At 41.7% G+C, this 24,823-nt stretch overlaps 1 protein-coding gene across 1 annotated transcript in view; it reads right to left on the reverse strand.

Moving 5' to 3' along the window:
• Positions 1–24,823, reverse strand: part of LOC142020273 (ubiquitin carboxyl-terminal hydrolase 12-like) — a 44,122-nt gene that overhangs the window by 19,070 nt on the left and 229 nt on the right. Inside the window, exon 2 of the mRNA XM_075007986.1 lies at positions 5,758–5,838. Coding sequence (XP_074864087.1) covers positions 5,758–5,838 — 81 coding nt within the window. The remainder of the gene's footprint in view (positions 1–5,757; positions 5,839–24,823) is intronic.

Genomic DNA, 24,823 nt, shown 5'->3' on the forward strand with positions numbered 1-24,823 from the left:
AAGCAGGGGAAGGTATATATAACTCAAGAGCATTAAGCTAGGATAGCACAAGCCACTGCACTGTGCCTGACTCATCCCCTTCCCTAGGCTCCTGAAAGAAGGGAAATTTGCACTGAGGTCTAACTGAAACAGCAGGCTCCTGAACCTGGCTTTTAAACAGCAAATCATTCTAATACCATTCTGCACTTGCTTAGCCTGTAGTTGAACTACTCCTTATTACGGTTTAGGCTGCCTGCATATGGCTTCATGAGCCAAGAAAGCAAAGGGTAAGCTGGATCTCCCAGAATCACTGTCATCATCTTGTCTTCAGTGGTAATTTTCTGGTCTGGAAAGAAAGTCATGCACCCTTCCCAACCATCTCACATTAATTTAGGTGAAATGGACCTTGTGATCCACCAATGCCTACAACACCATGGAGAGATACCCCCTGTGATTTATGTAGACTGTGGCAAGAAGGTCTGTTGTTCAGACAGGGATGCACAGCTGCAGTTAGGGAACCCCATAATGGCAAAGCATTCCCCACTATGTCCTGCACATTTCCCAGTGCCACTGTCCTTCATAGCAGAAGAGTATTGATTGCCTTGGCTACCTGGATGACAGCAGACCCCACTGTAGATTTGCCCACTCTGAATTGAGTGCCCATTGATTGGTAGCTGTCGGGCGTTGCAAGCTTCCACACAGCTATTCCCACGCACTTCTGAACTGTCAGAGCAGGTCTCATTCTGGAATTGCTGTGCTTCAGGGCAGCCGAAAGGCAATTCACAAAGTTCCATGGAAGTGGCCTTATGCATGCAGAAGTTTTGTAGCCACTGCTCATCATCCCATACCTGCTTAACAATGCAGTCTCACTACTATGAGCTTGTTTCACAGCACCAGAATTGGAATTCCACTCTGTACAAAGCACTGAGTACATCCAACATCTCCCCATTCTTCCTTTCCAGTGTTTCATATACATGTATGCCCAGGTCCTCCTCACAGCCTTCATTGCTCTGATGGTTCCTGCTTTGGCTCTGTCTATACTGCAGCATAATGCATGAGGTCAGATATGGAGATCTTAATCCAATATTCAAGGGGGCAGCAGGAACTGTGGGATAGCTGCACACGGTGCATTGCTGACCAAGTTGAAGCTGTCCACCCTACTGGGGATGCAATCCCATCAACTTCATGTGCCAGTCGGGAGATGTACCCTTGACTTTACAAAGTCGGGTGACAAAAAGTCAACCTTATCTCCTAGTGTAGACATACCTTTAATTAATATTAAAATTCTATCTGATTTACAAAAGCAACCACCATAGTTAATTGATCAAGAGCTATGCTTATGGGGGATAATCCAATGCTTGTCTGCTAAGAGAAGACTAGTTTAGGGTTTACTACAGGCAGATAAAACTAGTGAGTGACAACATGGTTACTAATCCTGCATAGTGCTGAGGCTGCAGTCATTGGTGTGAAGAGGTACCACTGAGAGACCTAAAACCATAATGCAGACATAAGAAGCAAAACAACAGGATGGTAACTGGTAACATCCCAGTAAATCAGTTCTATTACAGTAATAAGGTCACAATAGGTGGATTTAGATTTTGTTTGACTGTGACACATACCAACATGCCTTTGGAGATGACACATTAAATATTTCCTGTTTACAGTGAAATACTGGCAAAAACCCATGATGTAGAGATATCTAAGAGCTGTTTTACATCTGCCACATCTAAAGGCTGTGTCATAAAAGGACAACAGGCCTGATGACATGCAACGTCTAGAGGCAATGTGTCCCAGATTGCCTAACAAGGCGAAACTCTTAAACCACTGAAAAGTTAGTTGCTTTTGTACAATGGCATTAAATAGTTCATTTGTGGTGCTTTGCTTCATTCTGTTTATAGTAAGCTGTTGAATTTATTTCATGATGACTGGATTGCATAATCAAAAAAACCCAAAATCAACAATGATTTCAGGACTGCCTGTCCCAAGGATATTTTTGTAAATGAGCTCTGCATCTCAAGAGCTTTCTGGATGAAATACTTTAAACAAACATAATTAACATACAAATAAACCAACCGTAGAATACTGATAATCACATTAAATGGTACTCTGGGAATATGACTACTAGCATACCCGAATTTGTATAATTACTGTAGCAGAATGATTGCAAGTTAATAGTTAATTTGCTGGCTGAGAGAATTATCAAATTAAAATTTAATTCATGCAGCTCAAAAAGGTTAAGGCCTTGTCATCCTTACAGATGCATTAACAGCGCTTTGTATGGTCCACCAAATGGGAAACAATGGTTCCAAATTGACAGTAACAGGATCAAATATACAACCAGAACAAATATTTAAGCTGGGTCTACACAAACAAGCACATTTGAAATATCCACCTCTCTTCTGAAAGGATGTGAGGCGTATACACACAAAATGCTTTCTTTTTAAATGAAATGGAAGGAATGAGGTGCAGATTTCAAAATCCGTACCCCGATCCCATATTAGGACGAGAGTCCCCTTCTGAAAGAAGGCACGTGTGGATGCCCCACAGCCCACTCTTTCAAAAGAGGAGTCCTCCATGACACCAGCCAGCCGGAGTGCAGACAAGCCCCGGCCCGCAGCAGCAGGGCTCTGTACTGACTCACTGCTGTGCTGGTCAGTTTTCTGGCTCCCAGAGTAATGCAAAATTAGACTTAGGTGGAGTTGCACAGGAATGCAACCTCCACGTAAGTTGGGGGTCTACTGAACTTACAAATACAAAAAGGCACGTGTCTCAAAAGAGCTCAGACAGGCTAAACTTCTCTAGTTGGGCACCCTCAGGACCTGACTGATATCAAACTAAAGAATCTGCCAAACCACAGGAAGTCAGTATTACAGGGAACAGGTCTCTTTATTTTTATTTCATCAAGATGAAAAAATGGACAAAGCTTGCAATGCTGCTTAATGATAATATATAACTATACAGCTATACCCTGCATAAAACTATCCCTTGCCCAGGCTTATAGTAAATCTGTGGTTTACTCACCTACAATGATTCCCCTCTTTCAACGTCTTACAAATACTCATTCTGCATTTACTTTGAATTCAGACAAAAAACTTAGGGATTTCATTCTGTTGCTTCTTCAGATCATACACTGTAGAGGACCCTACAGTGTAAAACTTCCACAGGGCACTTACCAATGTGATTTTTTTCTAATTTCTGGAACAATTCAACCCTTTGCTGTATCAATATCAATACATTCTTATTCTTAATGGGATTACCAATACATCCACTGCTTGCTGGTCCCTTAGAACATATACTTAGGGGTAAATTAGAGCTAAGTAACAGCAGAGAACACTAAGAGCCATGTCTGGCAGCTGCACACAGACTCTGCCAGACCATGGGAAACTTGGACCCAGCCACGATTAGCAGACATCCGACAAACTAAAACCATGCCAGACCATGGATGCTGCCAGACACAGGAAGGCCAGACTTGCGAGGTTCAACCTGTATTAGAACTATAAGGCCAAAGCTATTAAAAACACTAATAGAAAAGTGAGAAATGGCTCAATGAAATGCATAGCAAAACTTTCAAAGACTTCCAAAAAGAGCAAGATATGACCCCAAGTATATCAAAAAACCCAGCTATGGACCTTGCCATCATTTATACCACAGAAGCAGCTCTATGAAATTAGCATTACAATTATGTTTACATTATACCCTTATAAATAAAACACTTCTTTCAGTTTGTTCATGTTGTATAACAGTTCTTTGACCACGTCTACATGGGCAGCTACTGTCGACAGAGAAAGCCCAGCAAAACTTCTGTCGACAGATAGCGTCTGCACACAAAAGCAGATCAAAAGAGTAATCCGCTCTCTCAACACAGAGCAGCCAGACTGCCCTGCTCCCTCTTAACAGAATGGCTGACCGGAATCTCTGTAAACAAGGCTGCCCAGGGAACTGGAAGCCCTCTCTGTCGGTAAGTGTGTACATGGGCACTCCGTCAACAAGCACTATACCTGATCAGGGAGAGGTATAATGCTGCCAGCTGAATAGCCGAGTTTTGTTGACAAATTCTTGACAGAGCACTTTAACTGTGTAGACACTCGGCAAAATTTTGTCGACAAAAGCTGCCCGTGTAGACATGGCCTTTGTGTCTAGTCAATTTTACTGTTTCTTCTCTATCAACTTCCCCTACAATGAACTCACACAACCATGGGAAAGTTGTTGGTTATTGTTTTTTGAACAAGAAACAGTGATAGTAAATACACAGAAACTCAGAGGATTTAGGCCGGTAAACAACAGGAAATTACTTTTAATTTTTTTTTAATCAAAATGTGATTCTTTCAGTTTAACAAACCTTGCTTGAAAAAAATATTTAGGTCAAACACTACCCAATTTTAACTGAATTTAAAATATTTTTAAATTACTTAAGAGGACTGAGAATAGGTTAAAAAGAATAATTTAGTGGGGAAGGAATTTTTGATGGAGAAGTAAGAATCCAATTATCAATGGATACAAACCACAGATACTAGGCATGCTTTGTCCTTTTGAAGATTGTATGTGGGTGGTAGAAGGATTTTTAACTATTTTTACAATGCAATGTTTTTCTCTTCAAGCTATTTATCACTTTGATATGTATTTTAGAAAGAACATGCCATCCATATTTTCCCATTACGATAAAAATCTCAGAAGTATTGGAATGGCCATTAACAAAACACTTAAGGAAGATGATACAATGTTTTTTTGACTGTTCAGTGTCTGAGAATAAGATTTGCTTTAGACAAAGCAACTATCAATTAAATCAAATGAGTTCTCAGTGTGCAGCTGTATTCAAGCAATGCTTTAGTAGCTATATTAGCAGTATTCAGTGGGGAAAGGTATATTAGGTTGTTTGAGTTTGGAGACGACAGATACATCTCATGACCACTTCTTCCCTTAGTGGATGATTTAATTGACTGTGAATGAAGTTAACCAGTGCCATATTTTTCACATGGAAAAATAACTAGGTACTGTGATAACTGTATGCATTTTATATAAACGAAAGAATATGACAGTTTAGATGTTACACTCAACTTTCTTATTCAGAAGTATTAATCTGACATCCTAAACAAGTGACAGAACAATGTTGCACTTTTTTGCCATTAGCTTAGTTATAATTGCAAATTAGGCAATATTTATGGCCTTACAGGCCTTACTCATGCTACATTTAAGAAAACTGACTGAATTATGGCAAACAGTATTTTTAAACAGGAGCTGTCATGCTGATGCAAGCCTGAAAATGGGGGAAAAGCATTTCTACACAAAAAGAGTTGACTTTGCAGGTATTTCTGTATTTTCTGATCTTTCCTCAAAACAGAATTATGTCTTCTAAGCCTGTTTGAAGAACATGGATTTGAAAATCAAACAGTATTTTTGGTTTAAGCTTTTGGGACTAAGACCCATCAAAATACCAGTTTAATACTGGACACACCCCTTTTGGAGGACCATATCCTTCCTTAATCTACCCTATGACCTAATGGGCCTTTTCTAGCCCTAATTACTTGGATCCTATACTTAAAAGTATGCCCAAGTATGAATGTCCCACAGTATTTTGTAATCATTAACATTTTCTATTTCACCACAGTTAATCTTTTAGTTAAAAATTTAGTATGCATATAACAGGATACAGTACTTAAACAGATTCAGCTTTGTGCCAGAATAAACCATAAAGTACTAAAAGAGAATCCTGTCAATTTCAGAGTAGGAAGATTGAAACAGAAAGCAACATTTTAAAAATAGTAAAGAAAATTCACTCACATTGACCAAGCCAAAATAATGTTCATTCACAGGAAACTGTTCAGGACCAATCTCTTTCTCCAAAGCAGAGGCATTGGCGCCCTGGGAAAACAAAACAAAACCCAAATCCCACATATGAATATTAGGAAGAAAAACTCTCTTAAATTGGTAGCATTCATGCAGTTTCTTAGTCAAGCAAAGTGTGAGAATTGAACTGTTAATTAAAACATTTTATATTCTACAAAAGAAGGGTGAACAAATGTAAATGTGAAATAATACTTTAAAATAATGCTCATTAGCCTGCAACTTAGAGTTCAGCGTTCACTGAATATAATTTTTAAAAATGTCTTTCCATTATTCTTAATCAAGCTAGTTGTTAATTTAATAGACCTTCTTTCCTCCAAAATTAATTCAGTGTTACACTATTTGGGCATTACAGATTTTAAAGAAGTACATATTAATTTGCTTTACTTTGATGAAAGACAGATATTGAACTTTTGCTGCACGTTCATTTAGTGAGTCTAAAGTTAAAATGCAATGTATTTTTTTTTTACAAAGTATTGGAGTCTTACATTCTAATTTAAATGTTATCTACATGACAGAGATATGAGCTTGCAAGGCTGGAATCAAAATGGCAACATTACACATTTTTGTTCAAATGTTTGACTCTAGTTTTTCTAGAGCCTACTTGGAACACAACTTTAACAATGCTAGCACAATTAGTAACATTTTCCAAAGTGCTGGAAAATGGAAAAGAGCACCTTTTCTGATTTGTATAATTCTTGTAGCATTAATTTTAAAAATTAAAGAAAATTTAAAATTTAAACCAGAAATGTTGCTCATTTTCAGTATTTCCAAAGATATTACAAGTGCAAAAACCATGTGAAAACCATCAAGTATTGGTCTTTTTTTAAATTGAAACTGCTGCAGCTGCCATATTTTCACAATAAATTTTAAATTATTTGATGCAAGAGTTTCAAGAGTGTAAAAATATAATTTATCTGCTTAAGACTCCCCTCTCCCCGCATATACTCTAAACCTGCATGGAACCGCTTGTAGGAATGGGGCCTAAAACATTATTTGTAGATAGCTGTACACCCCTAAAAGAGTTGTATGGACACTTTATTTAAATCCAGTTCATACTATCAAGACATCATATGGTTTCATCTTTAAAACTCCATTTTACAATGCCCCACTATGGATTTAAATTTTTAAAAGCTACTGTCTTTTCTTGAGGTAAACATCAAAACTACAGACTACTGATCAAACGGAAAGATTTTTGCACTTGGAGCAAAACAAACATTTGCCAGAGAAAAACAGAGGTTTTCCACAGTCCCTAAGGAGATCTCAGACAAGTCAGGGCATCTAGCACGGTCATTTAAATTTAGTAGAACACGTGCTGTAAAAATAAACATGAAACTCAAAATAAACTTGCTGTTAGATGGATTTAAAAAAAAGACTGAAGGACAGGAAGAATGGTAGACAAGATGGGTGCCGTGAAAGAAAACAGATCCTTGAGTATACGAGGATGCCTTCAGGAAGGGAACAATGCGTCTCCCTGAATCATCCATTGAGAAAGTCAAACCACAGTAGGGTCTAAATATTCGCAAGGGTTCTGTGCTGAGAACCCTCACGAATGTTGCATTTCATGAATACGGGGGGCTCGGTGCCCTTGGGAAGCCTCAGCTGCTGGGGCTCCCTCCCAGGGGAAGCAGAAGCTGCTGGTGTTCCTCCCCTCAGTCCTGGGGGAAGTGGCAGCGGCCAGTGCTCCGTGTCCCGGCTGCTCTGGCTGCTTGCGAATAATTGAATTTGTGAACTAGGTTCTTGAATATTGAGACTCTAGTATAACAAATAATTGCACTATGAGAGTACATTTCCTATGAAAATGTATATGGAGACTGCTGAATAATCTAGAACTGTGCCTGTCAGTTACCAGATTCCCATTTCAAGTCTGTGAGCATCCTATTTACAGCTCAAACAGGATTTTTAAGCATCTGAATCACTGAAGACAAGTGTTTCTCCATAGCTATGAATCTAAAGATGCTTAGACATGCCTTGAATATTTTTAATAATCTCATTAAATCTTTTCAGTGTTGTTCCAAATTTTAAATAAATGTAACTCAAAATGCAAATTAAAATATTAAATAAAAGCTACTCTAATGAGTTTTGTCATTTGCATTGTTGAAAACCATAAAAATTAGCAAATGCAAAAGTTGATGATCCAACAGAAATATTCATTTTGTATTTTGTACATTCATTTCATATGTAATGAACAGTAAAAAACTAAAAGTGGCCTGCAGAGGAGAGAAAAAAATAGGCTCATGCCTCTTCTGCATCTTTATGCTGTATAAAGAAGCTGATAGGAATAAGGGGATTTCGATGTTTGCAGGGTCGTTTCAAAAAGGACCCCCATGTAGCTGAGCTGCGGGTGAGCGAAATGCGGCACTTTTGAAGTGTCACGGACAGTGGCATGCTAATGAGGCGCTGAATATTCATTTCAGCATCTCATGAATATTCTTCGATTTGTTCATTAGCATAGCCATTTTGAAGTTTTTCGTAAGTGTAGACATGGCCTTGTTTATCCAGGCGACGTCCAAGCTGGCATCTTTTAACATTTGGTTGTACTGGGCATCAGACACCAACGGGCACTGAGCCCACGGTTAGTGATGATGAATGATGATGAGACATGGCCTATGTGAAATATACTGATACAGGTATAGCATCGTAGTTATGCTGGCATAATCTAGTAGTGCAGATAGACAGATGGAAGAGGTATTTCTGTCAAGGCAGAACACCTCTTCCACAAGCAATAACATACAGAGTGATAGAAGAGGGCTTCTGTTAACCTAGGAGTTAGGTCTTCATCTGAAGAAGTGGGTCTGTCCCACGAAAGCTCACCTAATAAACCATTTTGCTAGTCTTTAAAGTGTTACTTGACTGCTTTTTGTTTTGATAGCTGCATTGGTTATGGGTTTGGATTTTTCATATCCACTGACCAACAAGAGTATGCCAACCAACATTTTAAGTGTGGACTAGACCTAAATCACTGAAGCCTTGAAGAATTAAAACAAAGGTTAAATATACCATAGTTCAGCCTTGCTACATGTTATTAACCCATTCCTCACAGTTAGTGATATTTTTAATGAACAAGCATTTTAATTATGAATCACGAGGACAAATGATGAGCAAGCCATTTGGGCTGTTACATTTTCACAGTAACTTTGTACAACTGATCTGACTAGCTATAAAATGTAGAAAAAGGACTACAGTAAACTCTGTCTTAACTAGCATTCTATTACCTGGAACTCTCAAATAACCAGTAGTTTAACCATAAGTAATTTTAGTTATATTTTCCATGTGTATAGTGAAAGTAAATAAAATAAATGCAGCAAATACAGTGTAAGTTTACTGTGTACAATATTACTGTTGATGGTAAATAAAGTACTCTGCATACATTTTTGTTTGTTACTTAATATCTAATTTTGCTTTTCTTTAGTGTTATATACTGCTAGGTTTACCTCTCTTTCATCCAGAATATTTGAATATCTGGCAACCTCCCGGTCTGGGGGCTGCCAAATATGAAAGAGTTTATTGTATGAAAATCTAGCTTAGCTGCAACAGCATGCACTAGGAATTCAAAACTCGCCACACTTGTGGTTGTCGTCTTTCCATATTTACCCCATTATTATATTTTATCAAACTTTTTAAAATAATATTAGAAAAATAAATACCTTCTGGCCTTTGAATTCACAGGAAACTGGGAGATGATGTCATAATCGCAGACACAACTACAGCAACGTGACTCCTTGCAGCAAAGAAAGGCTAACCACAGAAAGGCTTGGAACCCTGCATAGCCTGTAATAACCACCTCCCAGCATGACTGGGAGTGGCACAGCTACAGCTGTTCCCTGCGAGTAGCACTGCCCCACGCATTAAATGGCATGATACCAAGCCCCATCCTTGCCAGGCCCTGCAGTTCTCCCTTTCAGCATGGGTGGTGCTAGTGCCCGTACGGGTTCACCTCTGGCTGGCAGGTTGCCTCACCTGGGTGAGCACCTGTGCTAATTGTCTTGAATACATGTGACGAATTCAAAGAGTTATTATTTCTTATGAGTTAGGTATGCATGCATCTGCCACAGTACAATGTCTTATTTGCCACATGTGGCAAGTAGCGAACGTATCAGAGTTCAAATCTACAGAGAATGACTCAGGCTGAATCTACAAGATGAGATAAAATCGAATTACTATCAATTTTGTAATTTTGGAATTTATAAATTCAATTTTGATGAGCCTCATCTCCCCATGTGCTCCTCACAAAGTTGAATTGTTGCTGCCACGCTCAATTGGCAAACCCTGACTGTTGCAGTAGTGCATTGTGGGAACCTATTTCACAGTTCCCTCATCCCCGTAGCATGCTGGGTATGCTCTCTGGTCTTTGAGATCATCTTCTCACATTGAATTTTCTTCACTCCCCTCCCATGTTAAGCACACATCCATTTTTCCCGTTGGAAGGAAGGAAAAGCCTGGCATCCCCAGAGATGGCAAAGTTAACAGAAATCCCTTTCTTCTGTAACTGAATTCTCAACTGGCCATCCCCTGACTGTCCCCCTCCTGTGATTGCATCCAATCCCTGATAATGACACAGGGACTGTGAAAAGCTTGAAGAAAGAGATGAGAGTAAAATGTTTGAAAGAGAGAGTTGCTGAGGGGAGGGTATTTGGCTTCCCTGTTCACTCTAAGGCTTCTGTGCACACGTCCACTGACTGTCCCACTTCCTGTGATTGCATCCAATCCCTGAAAAATAACACAGGGACAGACTGTATTTTCAACTAGTCCTCGACTCACTCTTCCCTGTGTGAAGAGGTGCAAAGTTAGAAGAAAGAGGATTGAAAAGTCTAGGAGAAAAGATTTTTGTCTTCCTTCTTCACTACACAGACATTGCCAACACAGGAGATGGCAGTGAAATCTCATACACCGAAATTACAAAAGAAACAGGAATTTCAACTGGCCCTCCACCCTGGCTGTGTCTACACTAGTAAGTTCTTGTGAAAGATTTTTTGAAAGAAGAGGCTCTTTCAACAGATCCCACAGAGGGTATACCCACAAAAGCATTCTTTCAAAAGTAAATCGAAAGAACGCAGCGCTCCTTTTGAAATCGCTCTTCCTTTCCCATATCAGGAAGCATGCCTTCTTGCGAAAGAAAATGTGTGGAGATGCTTCTTGAATTTTCAGTCCCTGGCCTGTTCTTTCAAAAGAGTGGGGGCTATGTGGACACTCTCTTTTGAAAGAGCAGATCACTCTTTTGATCCACTTTGTGTGTGGATGCACTCTTTCAAAATGGATCTTCTGCAAGGGCTTCTTTCGAAAGATGCCTGTAGTGTAAACGTGGCCCTTGTGTTTTTTGGAGGGGGGGGTCAAAATATGAAGAAATTTTGGGGAAGATTTTATAACAGAAATATCAAAACAGCAGGTGTCTACCATGGGCAGCAAGCCCCTGAAAATATTTTTGGTGGGGGGTGAGAATGCGCCTGTGGTCTGGGGCTGCAGAGCCAGTTGAAATGCTGAAATAGCTGAAGTGGTCCCACCCAAATATCTTAGCCCCTGTGAAAGACTGCCCTCCCCCCCGCAGCAGCAAACCCCTGAAAATCTTTCCCACCCTCAGAGCCCTAACCACGCGCAAGCTAGGACATGGTGCTGCCTGGCAGCATGGTCAGCTCCAAAGAGAAGGCATGTCCTTTTATTGGGTCAGAGCCTACCCACGTGAGGTGGCTGAGTGCGGAAAAGACCCCGATTGCGTGGCTACTGTTGGGGAGGGAGGGCAGTTCATGCACAAATGTAAACCAGCAAGAAGAAGTTTCTCAGCCTCTTATGCAAGCATAACCTCCAAAACAGCCTTGCTGCCATGTGGTGCGATGGGGCAGTGGCTGGCTCCAGGAAGTGCAGAAAAAAATACCAAGTGTAGAGACAGAAGCACAAACGCTGTGCAGGGGCTATTTGTAATGGGTAGATGCACTCACAGCACTAACAGCAAAGAAAGACAGACATTTCTCAGGCTCTCACACAAACACGAGCCCACAGCCACAGGCTTCCTGGTCCTGATTTGAAATTTATGGTATTCCTGTTACGCAATTCTTGCACACCTGGAGAGTGGCAGCCAGAGAGGAGCACTGACGGGCACTGTGGGTTACAAAAGGGACACCTCTGGAGGCTTATAAATTTGATCTTAAGACGTTGTGCTCCCACACTGGCCTTAAATTGAACTTTTGAATTTGAGCTTGATGCTAGTAGTAGTAGGCATCCTTCAGTCTGCATAGACTATGGATCGCGCCCTTTAAAGTTTCAACTGAGGACTTCATTTACAGCGTCTGTTGTGACTATGAAGACCCACACGAGAGTGACAGTCCTTGCTGCATCTCTTTTTGGTTCGCCTGGTGCCCAAATTTCAGTCACTTATCAGGTTCAGAACCTTAAGCCTCACGCACCCAGCAAGGCAGGTGAACTGTGGCAGGACAGTACCCTATTGGCTGGGGGCTGCCCAGCTTGAGACGGGCGGTGACTGTCCAGTGAGATGCGAGGATCTCTCCCACCATCGAAGGCAACCCCTGGCGCTCGTTCTCTATGAAAATCGAGCAAGAGCTTATAACCGGTATCTGTTGCCTCCCGTGTTGATGCAACGCTGTTCAGCGATGCCGGAGTACCTCTCCGGGTGCGAGCCTGGGCACTTATTATGGAGACACTGGGCTGCCCAGACACCAGTGTCCCCCTCTCAGCTTTACTGATATAGTCCAAAGGAGAGGATAACCTCCACGTCTGGTACCAGCTCAGCTGCAGGAGTTCTTGACAGAGAGCTTGATGCTACATCCATCAGTTACCAACGATGATGGATATGGATATTAGTGCTCCCTAAATCAAGCTAATAGTATTTACAGTGAAGACAGTCATGTAATATCAAGCTAACTGCCTTAAATTTGAACTTATATCACAGCGTAGACAGCCTGATACTGAAGAAATAGAAAGGAATCACAAAACATGAGAAACAATATGATCTGTGATAAAACTTGACGAATGCAAGGGAAGGAAAATTAGACTGACAGATTTCCAAATGACCCTCCTCATACATGACTGACACATCTCTAAAGGTTTTTATTGCAGGATGGTGATCCCATAATTAAATAGTGTATTGCTCAGGTGTCACAGCTGAAAATTTTATTTCAAAAACTCATAATCAACATTCCTAGGTAAAGCAGTGCCTACTGGAAACCAAAACGGTTCCACTAAAATCTTCAGAATGTTGGGGAATAGAGCTACAAAAGCCAAAGAAAACTGAAGACTGTACAGTAACCTGGGTCATTATGTTATTAAAATGTGGCTTCTGAACAGCTGAAATGTTAGGAAATCTGTTCCCTTACTGCTCAGATTCCAAAGCAGAGACAATTTTGCCACTACTTTTAACAGTTTGCAAATTAATTCTACTGTTAGATGACAAACTGGCCAGCTTAAAATAGCCTAATTTCTACTGCACACGCTGTTTGTGGCACAATTGACCACAATTAGCACAGCAATTTGCTACACATTTTTCAAAGAAATGATCTTTAACATTAGCAGATAAATTGAAATGAAGCAAATTTCAAACCTCATCTAATGGTTTTAATCAGATTTACAAATGCAACCTTACAGAGTACACATATTGCCCTTGTAATCATGGCTAACATGAGAAGGGAAGAGATCTCCCCCACTGCCACCTCCACACCTCCCCCCACAACCATAAAAGACTATATTGTACAAAAGTTAAAAACTGTATTTTAAAAGTCTAAGTAAAGAGGGAAGACTTGTTTTATTTTCCACTAGAAAGCTGCTTTAGGACAGACAAATGTAATCTCTGCATGAAGAACTGTACTTGGATTCCAATTCAAAAATCAACCCACAGGTCAAAAATGCAAAAATTATTACCAATTCTTACCCTAAATTGTCATTTGAGAAATCATACTTATTTATTCTAGAAGTAAATGTATAAAGTGGTATCTTCCATATATGTACAGCAATACAAGAGGTTGAATTTTACGGTGATAAGTCCAGTGTGAGAACTTACACTTGCCTAGTTGACAAGCTGGAAAACCAACTGTGAGTATATGTCACCTATAATGCAAAAATTCAAGATTTTGATTTACTTGACATAAATGATTCAAACTGTATATGTGAGATTAGTTTTAAACTATACATCATAAACAGAGATTTACTGACTGTTTGCAAATTACTGTACCTCAATTTAATGGACAACAAGAGGGAAAGGGTGTCCGTTAAATATGAGGGTTTACTACCCACCTACCCCCATCAGGCTCCCCCAGCACCAATGCCCCCGCCAGCCCCTCTCAAAAAAGACTGCCAGGGACTCAACAGACCGTGGCCACTGGAGCCAGAACCATCACAGCCTGCTGCTCAGCCAGAGCTGCTGGACCACATCTGGAGGCACCCAGCCATGCACCGCTGAAGGCACCCCACCACACGGCTGGAGGTGCCACACTGCACACAGCCTGGAGAAGCCCTGTCACCGAAGCTGCCATGTTCTCCTCCCACCAGGGTGGGGCACATATGCGAGTGCTGTCTGCCTGCATACGCACCCCACCCCTTCTTCAGAGTGTGGCGGGGGGGAATTTAATTATTTTTGGCAGGGGGAATTTAAAATTTTACAGACCCCAGAGGATTTCAGGAACAATGGGGCTGTCTGTTGTTCCCAAAGTCCGCTAAATCAGGGTTTGTAAAAATCGAGGGTTTACTGTACTTTGTTTCCCAGGCTACAATACAATTCTGATTAAGAATGACTCAATACCTTCAGTACAGGTTGAACCTCTCTAAATCAAAACCCTCAGGACCTAACCAGTGCTGGACTAGAGAATTTGCAGGGCCACGGGAGGGCAATATTGTCTAGAAGCATTACCAATACTTCCACTGCTTACAAGGCTCTCAGAAGACATTTAGGGGTAAATTCCAGCTCTGCAATCACCCTGGCTATGAAGACAAAAGCCCATTTTCAGTGAGACAGAGGAGATGGAAAGACACTCTGGATCCATTCACTAAGAAACACCCCTTGAGCAAAGGTAGTACTTCTATGACTATATGGACCCTTGTTACTGAGACACTAGTCAGCTCTTCAACAAACTGAACTTTGGGAGGGAAATCTACTTTACTAGATAGGAAGGCTAGCTCCTGATAAGCATGGACCAAGGTTCTTGTTTGGGATTTCATTTTATATTGTAACCACTTGTTTTCCCCACTCATGTCTAGTTAAACCTTTACTCATTCTTAAAGATTGTCACTTTTTTCATTGTAAGTGTTCAAGATTGTTTTGTTGTTTGAAGGTGCAGTGGTTTAAGGTAAAGCTGTTGTACACAGCACCTTTGAAGGAAGAAGAGCCAGAATTGATGAGAACAGCCAATGTCAGGAGCTGGTTATCCCAGTGTAACAATTTAAAAGGACTGGGAGGTTGGGGTACACTTACTATTAACCTGCAAGGCAAAGGAAGGGCTTGAATAACCCCAGAGGAGGAGCTTCAGTGGTTGAAAGATCTGCAGTGTCCGGGAGCTGACACCCAACTATCACAAGAAAAAACAATCCTTTTGCTGGAGGCAAGTGACACAGAGACCTACGGACTACAAGAACCATCACATCCTCTCAGGCCTGCTGCCTGTAAGGGGTAGAAGACAGTCCACTTTGCCTATGCTGGTCTTCTTCTGTCTGACCCCTCCCTATGAGATAGGAAACCTTCTAATCTATAACCTAATACACCTAAGAACAGGCACATGGCCTGTGGGCACAGCATCCTATGTAAAAGGGCCCAAGAGCACACCCTGCCCATTATTACTGACATTTACTTGGCAAATTGAAAAGGAATTAATTTTTTTGCCTGATCTTTGCATATCAGTGCCAAATAATGACAGTTCAGCACTAAGAAAATATGGACACAGCTATTGATGAAAGATGAAGACTAGCATTATGGGTTGTGAATGGTATGCAGTTTTGCTACTAAATATTTATATGTTGGCATAGAGAACTAGGAGGATTGAAATCCAGTCACAGAACCTATTAATGGATCAGAGTGGGGGAACTCACACCTTGACGCATGTTTAGCTAAGTGGATAAATCACTGGGCATGAAGTTGAAAGTACAGATGAGAGGGAAACAGATGGTAGTGCAAAATGATTGTCTACAATGCAGCCCATTATCCTGAGCTCTGTCTGAGTTACTTTGAAAGATTACAGACTGAAACACAGTCTGGTTTTGCAGATGAGGGGATGCACAAAGTCTGCAAGGAGGAGAGGGTGTGTGTGCGCATGTGTGTGTGTGTATATATTTATATATACACACACACACACACACACACACACACACAAACACCCCTTTACCCTATGCCTTCTACATCCTGATTAACTTCCACACTTGTTAGAAGAACAGGCTAGGAAGAGGGAATACAAAACAGCAATTTAATCAGCTCATATACATTTTGGTATTTTAATGGCTCTCCCTGATTAATTATGACTCACTGTTTACCTGCCGGGGCTTAAAATGTGCCCTATGGGTCACATCCATCACACCAAGCCTTTTAATCTGGTCTGCAGCCCACTCCTACAGCATGGGCAAGTGATACTCAAAGTGGCTGGATGCTCCCTGCGGCTCTCTGCTTTGTGTGGGGAAGGCTTTGCCGGCTGCCCTCATCCTTATCAAAATCTCTCAGCTCCTATTCACCAGAAACCAAACAATGTGAGCAGAAAGATTTTGCTGGGGGTGGCGGGACCAGCGTGCCTGGCCCCACCTCCTTCTCTCCATTCCCCTGCCCACTCCAGCGCAGAGAGCAATATGGGACAGACAATCAGTTAGAGGGCTCCTGGGCCAGCTGGCAGGGAAGTCTACCTCAGAGTGCTGGGGCCTGAAGCTCTTAAGTAAGTGCCTCCCAGCCACAGCCTGCCTCTGACACCCCACTGATGGTTTGATTTAGTGTAGCCTCAGTAGGAGAGCTAAATCGAACCCCAGAAGACTGACCACTAGTCAATCTTCCAGTAAGAGTAGATGTATCTTTATATACAGCCAAGTGTGGGTTTATCCACATTTCCCATTTTCCTCACGGTTTCATTGGGTGGTGGTTACAGTGCTTCAGAGAATACCCAGGGGGTTTGGATACTTATATCTGTGATAGGCTTGAGCATAATGGGTACATCAGGCGTTCAGGTTACAGAAGCATCCCTGTGAAGACCAAAGGATACAGTGTAGCTTCCAAGGCTACCTAACAATCCACACTGCCACCACCTAAAAGAGATGATGCAACAGCATTAGCTACAACTTGTAAGACCCCACTACCCCTCAGGAAAGCATGCTACACAGACAGAACAGTGACTCAGCTCCACTGTTTCTCTGTGCCCCTACGCTGAGATCTACATCTCCTCTGAGACTTTTGAGAGTTGTGGAGACAAGAGAGAGAAAGTAACAGCTGCTGCTCTCCCTACCACATGAGGTCAGCCACCATTACTACCTTCTGTATTTCACAGCAAAGAGTGTGATGAACCATGGCCTGACTTATGAAATGCGAAATCACAGTAAGTGCCTCTATCTCAAGTACCTCAGATTAAATCTCTCTCATTCAGTCTGACATTGGCCAAGAAAGTAATACATTTGTCCATAAACCCAGAAAATCTTATGGCTACACTTTTTTTTTTAATTTTAAAAGCTGCTTTTATGTGAAAGTAGGAAATTGTTAAATACATGATGATCCAATTACAAAGTTCAAGCTGGTCTTAAATAATTTACCAGATACCTACTAGCCAGAGACCAATTCAAATGATTGCTGGTGAGCCACCAGAACTGTACAGGGGCCAGTGCAGAAACTCAGCCCAACCCCTGCTGATAGGAATAGAAAAAGTATTAGCATTGCTACAATGTGATGCTTTCTAGGGGATTTTAGCCTTCTTTCATGACACTCGCTTGTAAGATAAGAGGACACGACACCAACCGAGGCAACTGAAGGGTGTTTTTTGTCCTTGCACCAGTACCAATAGATGCATGAGTTACATCTAGTGGCCTCACTTACAAATCCCCACTGCATAAAAACACGCAGGGAAGGATGCACAATGCAGAGAGCATGCATATACCTTATACAGACTCTGCAAATTTCACTCACTGAAACTGATCTGTGTGCTGCAAAGAGGTAATTACTAGATAAATCATAGTTATCCCTTTGGAGATGGGATAAAACCTCAGCTACACGAGTTCTAATCTCTTAAGTTAAAAAAGTTCTCTTTGACTGGTCCTCATCTCTCTTTCTGGGACAATCACTAGAGGGAGAGACGTCGTGGCTATGTCTACACTACAGCGATCCTTTGAAAGATGTTCTTCTGGAAGACATCTTCTGAAAAAGCTTCTTCCAAAAGATCACATCTACACACAATAAAGCAGACAGAAAAATTGATCCACTCTTTTGATAGAGAGCAGTCACACAGCCCCTGCTCTTTCCAAATAATAAGCCAGAGATTGAAAAATCCATCAACATGAGGACTGCTCTTTCAAAAGAAGGATCTGCAGTGTGTCTACACATGCTTTTTTTCAAAAAAATCTTTGAAAGAAGGTGCTCCTCCTGTTCTGGGAGTAGAAGAGGGCTTTTGGAAGAAGAGCCACATTCTTTCAATTTCGGATCAAAAGAGTATTTTATGTGTAGACACTCTGTGTGTTCTTTTGAAAAAGGGCCAGATTTTCTGAAAGAACTTGCTAGTGTAGATGCCACCTGTAAGTTTAGAGACAAACCAGACAGCAGCTCCACCTAAAAAGTAAGTTCACGCTCTCAGGCTACAGAGAAGACTGGAGTCTCCCCTGACAAAGGTGTGTACTAAAAACATTAGTCATCTCAATAACTTGTTGAACAACATTGTGTCTTTCTGTCTGATATACCTCGGCACAGCAACTTCCACAAAGCATAAGCTATTGCCCCACCTGGCTTTAAATTCAGGAACTAATGATTCAGGAACAGTAATATTTGTTAGTGTTAACTAGTTGAGCTCTCATCTTAGAGTTGGGAGCAAACTTTCATTTCACTTCAGATCAATTTAAGAAGAGACACAATTGAAACAGAAGTTCTGAGTTAAAAAACAAACTATTTTCCCACATTATTTACTATTCTAGCCGTAAATGTTACCATCTCCATAAGTTACCAGTACAATAAAGTCCCTTATAAATATTTTTTTTTAAAAATGCCAAGACAGTTCATAAAACTCATTGATGTGGCTCTTGTATGCATCTCATTTGGCAACTGACATGTTTATTTGCAAATTAATTGCACAAAATGAATAGTAAAAATACTAATTTCCTTTCTTGCAAGTTTCCTGTGCTCACTATTCATACCCCTCTCTCACCATCAGCTTAAGTGATAATTAGCCCCATGTACCGATTTGGGGAACAAAAATAGGACTGACAAATATATGCTGAATCTGTGTTCTCAGGTATGTCTTGCTAGCTTTGCAGAGCAATTAGATGACACTCTACTGGGAAGTGACCTTAATTAGCTTATTGTGCTGCACAAACATTACTATTAACTCCTTGTTAAGACACATCATTTGAATCTGAGAAAGGGAAAGCTCAGGTCCCCACTTCATCACTCGTTGCTATACAAGTGTTCAGTTGCAGTCATGTCAACGAAAAAGCTACAGATGACCCAATAAAACAAGCTGATTTCCATCTCAAAACGTTTCTGTGTTAAGCCTCAGTTTCATGACTAACAGAGGGAAGAAGCTTTACAGACTGACTGAACTGCCAGGTCTAACTGAAAACCCTTATAATATCTCCTTGCCCAGAAGGCCATAGTATCCAATTTAACAACAGAAGCCTCTCTCCCTTCAACCTACTTAAATCTCCCCTGCTCATGAGGTGTTCCAGGATCAACTTTGCGGGTCGATCTTCTGTGGTAGTGTGATTTTAGGACAATATCCTAGCCAATCCATTTTCTTAATTAACATCACAGGCATTTACAAATCACAGAATATATGACAAAAACATCAGGTGCTAGAAAGGCAGTTAAAGTTAAGCAGGCCCAGCACAAATTTTGGCTATGGCCTGTGATAGCCCACCAAGACCTGGCTAATGGTTTGCAAGGCTCTGTCTAGTCACATGGTGTGCCTGTACTTTCCAGCTACTGACTCACAACCAAAAGCAGTTACAATACAGGAAATATTCTCCTTACATCTGTTTGTAAAGTTTGCAATTACTGCAGCTGCCACCACATGTTCTGCAATTGTGAATGGGAAGAAAGATGATCAACAGCAATAGTAGAGTGTCCATGGAACATATGACATACAATTTATACTACAAAAAGATTGTGAATCCGCTTAAGAAGGGTGGTTTGGTTTAGATATAAACTTAGTGGTACAGAGTTAGAATTTAAATGACCAATTTTAATCTTCTGTTCATCTTAAAGAGGTTGCATTGTCTATTGGCATGAACATGAGACAGGGAGTCAGAAGCTCCAATCTGGGAGCTATGCAACTTGGTTCAACCACAGAATCATTGTGTGACTCTGTCCAAGTCTTCACTTCCTTATGATTTAGTTTTCCAGGCTACAAATCATAGATATTACAGAAGTATTATAAGGATAGCTTAGAAAGTACTTTCAAGACATAGAACAATTTACGTGTCACTTGATAAGAATCCTAAAGAAAAGTTAATTCCTAAATACACCTTGTTTAAGTAATTAAGTGGTTTATACAGGGCCATCCACAGAATTTAAGGGGCCCTATGCAGTGTTATTTACTGTGCCTTATACCCGACTTGCTCTTAGTAACACAACATACACTTACAGCCCAGAAGGGGTGAGGAGAGAGCCTGAGCCAGCAAATGAGACACCCAGCCATGGTGGAAAGTCACAGCTCCCTGCAGAAACTCCTGTACCCTCTCCCTCATGCAGAATGCACTGCACTGGCACATCCAGGTGTATGAATATAGCCCCTGCATGAAGAGACTGCAGTGTGTTCTGGATACGTGGCAGGGATGGATGGATTAACTATTTGTAGGCCCAGCTCCAAGCTTGTTTGTTGGTTCCTAAAGGGGCATTGAAACATGGCATAGGGAGGTCAGTCCTTGGAGTGAGGAACCAGCCAGGGGCAATGGGACATAGCACAAAGGGGGCAAGCCTACTCCACAGGTTATGTACAAGCAGCAAAATTCCGTCTCCTCTTTCCCACCCATGTGCAGAATAACTGTTTTTATGTGCATGTACGAATGCCCACCATCAACAGGAGCACAAAATGTAGCTGTGGGCTCTCTGCCAATCAGCGGGGCAGCAACTAAATTTCTCCTGAGTGGCCGCACAATTGCATTGCTTATAGGGAAAGCTGACTTGCAGCCCTGTGTTGCCACTGTTCCCCTTCGCCAACAGGGTGGGTGCATACCATGTCACAGAGTGCTGCCCACCATCACTCCCTGGACCTGCTGAGCTCACCACCCAAAATACACAAAACCTTCCCATTGCTCAGTTCCTCCTACTTTCTCACATCCCCCTCCAAAGACCCACTCCCTGGCGAGCCAGCACAGAGCAGGGTTCACCCCTCTCAGCACAGTGCTGTGGGGAGGACGGTGCTATCTCAGAACAATAGAACTGCCCCCTCCCCCACAGCTCCCTGCAGCCCTACTAACTTGGCACTGGTGGTGGCCCCGGCAGACAGGAGGCATTTCATTGCATGGGGCGTGGGGCAAATGCAGCCTCTAACTTCACCAGTCTGCTGCAGAATGACAGGGAGACGTGAGCCCGAAGTCGAGGGTCACTGGCCTGGAGCAGCAGCAGCTGAGGACTCCCCTCCAGCCTGGCTCTGCTAGTGGCTGCCTGCTTATGATGGGGGCAGAGAGGAGCCCTCAGCCAGTTGAAAGGAGCAAGCAATGGGCAGTCAGGGGGGAGGTGAGGGGGCAGGGAGGAGCTGGCAGGCAGGGCCAGGGACAGAAAGAAACCCTTGACGGAGAGACTAGAGCAGTGAGCATGGAGAGGACCTGGGAGGCGGTAGAGAGGACCAGCTGCTCCAAACTAGGCCCCTTCTGAACATGGGCATGGCCCAAATGTAAACCTGGCACAGGCAAGCGTGAGCTGACCTGCTCACCTTTTGTCCTGGTGGTGCCTCAAATTTTCTGATGCTGTGTATGATTCATATGCCTAACCATAGCCCTGGACTTATTCAGGGTCTTCATTTTCATACTTGAGCTTACTAAATGTTAACAATCATAGAAGGTATAAACTGTATTTTAGTCTGAGTTAAATGAAACTACTTCAACCAGCACACTAATGTTTTTCTATTAGTTGAAAATAAGACTATGGGTGAGCTTGATAATAAATTCAGTCAAGGTAATTTAAATAACTTTACATTTTTGTATCAATGTTTATCATGAAAAATACTATAACATTTATACAGTTCACTAATTAGGGGTCTTTAAGAAAGCAATTCTCTTTGGGGTAGAGAGCAGCATTCTGTATGACAGTTTTTGTAGAAGTGAAAACACCATCTCTGCTTGAAACAAAAATAAGCATTCAAGAAAGCAGAACATACCTCCTAAAATTAGAATTTATTGAGGGCACCTACTCTTGTAAAAAGCTGTGCTAATCAATATTGGTATAAATGGGCATCTGCTAGTGAGCCATCTGCTACACCAGCCAAAAGCAAAATAAGGACAGGAACAGAAACTAATCCAAAAGTACATGCTTGTGGCCAAAGATACCAAGAACACACCACTGAGTACTGGCAGACTAACTTTAGGTTAGCTGCATGATCCCAGGGAACACTCTGATACTCAGCCTGTTGAACTGGGGTATTTATTCAGAGTTCTGTATGGAATGAGTCAATCGCATGTAAGGTGGAGTTTGGGGGCAGGGAATTCTGCATCAAAGCTATAATCCAACACTTCTCATGAATTTATTTTCACTTGTGTTTGTGGTGGGGGAACAGAGGTCCATGGATGCACTTGTGCACTTTTAAATGTGCTTGTTACAAATTTTCAAAACCTGTAGTTGGTTGGATTGGGGGGGAGGGATAGCTCAGTGGTTTGAGCACTGGCCTGCTAAAAGCAGGGTTGTAAGCTGAATCCTTGAGGGGGCCATTTAGGGATCTGGGGCAAATAGTTAAAAAAAAAAAAAAGTGTGAGGCAGGGGGCCGGTGCTTGGCCCTGCCAAGAGGGCAGTGGACCGGACTTGATGACCTCCTGAGGTCCCTTCCAGTTCTATGAGATGTGTATTTCCATATCTATATTGTTCTAGAAAATTTACTATCTGAGATTATTCAATTAAAATAGGTTCTTAGTGCTATAAACCTGCAACCATATCATATCATATTTAAGAAAAACTGGGTAATCAGTACTTGAGAAGATCACTTCAAAAACATCTGAACACTGCAGAAAGTAGAACTGGTTGGTTGCTAGGAAAGGAGAGTGTACTACCAAGTCAATACTGAACTGACACCCCAGGATTGCTGTGCAGCTAAACTTACTGTAATTTGGATGCAATGTAAAATTGAGGTTCTGACCACTTATGGATATTAAAATCCCAAGGAATTATAAGAAGAACAAGAGTATTTAGCTTGAAAGCCCTATTCAAATTACAACTCATAAAACTACGTGTTGCCAACCTAAATCCCAGCAATAATATCAATTGGATGAATGACTTTTCTGCATGAAGAAGAGTTCTAAAATACTGCAGAGCTGTTACAAGCTATTGAACACAAGCAATATTTTGCAGGAGAGTCAACTGTTTTTCATGGTAAATTAACTGGTCACTGTGTATGATTTATGTCTCAGCTTTAGTTTATTAAAAGTACCACATAAATGTCAAGTCCTTAATTACTATACAGTCTCACAAGTCCTATACTAATAACACACATGAAACTCATGATACTCATATTAATCTGAGCGAAGGTATACAAATTTATTAAAAGCAATTATATTTGCTCATAAGAATGTCAATGTTGGGACCAATGGTTGCAAACACGCATGTGAAGTTTGACATTCTCTTAGTCCACCCTTCCTCACTTTTAACACTTTGAAAGATTCATGTAGAATTAGGGCCTACATGGCCATTCAAAAGATTAACAAAGTGGTTGTTTAAAGCAAGCTTGTTTCCACTAATTGTGGAACAAAATATTATTGAGATCTGGGCTCATTCCTGCATTGAGGACCACCAACATACCCTGCACCAACTCTCGTTGACTTCAATGGCTTCTATGTGAAAGTAGAGAGCTATACGGGCATGATGCTGGGCCTGCTGTTAGGGGAAGTCTCTTTGGACAGGAAAAGAAGGCCTCTTATGCAGGTCATGTTATATTGTACAGCTTTTCCTGTCTTAAGTCTTTTTCATCAGAGCCCTCATATGATACCAGAAAAACTTTCCTTTATCACAGTTTTCCTGTTACACACCCATGCTCTCACAAGGGTGTGTTCAGAAATACATTGTCGCTGTATTGTGTATTATAAAGTCTTCTGATTTTTTAAATGCACACTGTAAAAGGCAGGGACTGCACCTACTTGCACAGTCAGAAAGCTCCTAGCACAGTGTAAGTACACTAACAAGCTACACAAATCATAGTACCCATACAGGGCTCTGAATAATGTTTGGCAACAGGGAAGGAGTCATCTTAATAAATTCTAAACATTGACAAAAATGTGGTTTTAAAAGTCTTTTAACTCTGGACTCCTACCGTTTAAGAAAGGGGATCACTTGGCTCCTGGGGTAAGGGAAATGTTCCTAATACCAGGGAGCATGCACGGGGCCAGGTCCTGCAGGGGTGGAAGGGAAGAACTCCCAAGAGGGTCAGGAAAAAGGACAGCGCATATTCTACAAGCGTGCATCCTAGGGAATGGGGGGAGGGTCTCGCGATTCCCAGGGAGCTGGAGCCTATGGAGGAGGGGAGGCTGGAGGAAGGGCAGCCCTCTGGCAGAGGGAAAGGGTGAATCTTGGCCCCCAGGGAGGCGGCTCCTGGGGGGGGCGGCGGAGAGGGCCCTCCCCTCCCCTCCCCTCCCCTCCAGGCGCGGGACTTGGGGGAAGGGGAGCCCTGTGGCGGAAGGGAGAGGGATCTCTTGGCCCCCA

Source organism: Carettochelys insculpta, chromosome 13 (genome assembly GCF_033958435.1).
Source record: "Carettochelys insculpta isolate YL-2023 chromosome 13, ASM3395843v1, whole genome shotgun sequence".
In the NCBI taxonomy this organism is placed as follows: domain Eukaryota; kingdom Metazoa; phylum Chordata; order Testudines; family Carettochelyidae; genus Carettochelys; species Carettochelys insculpta.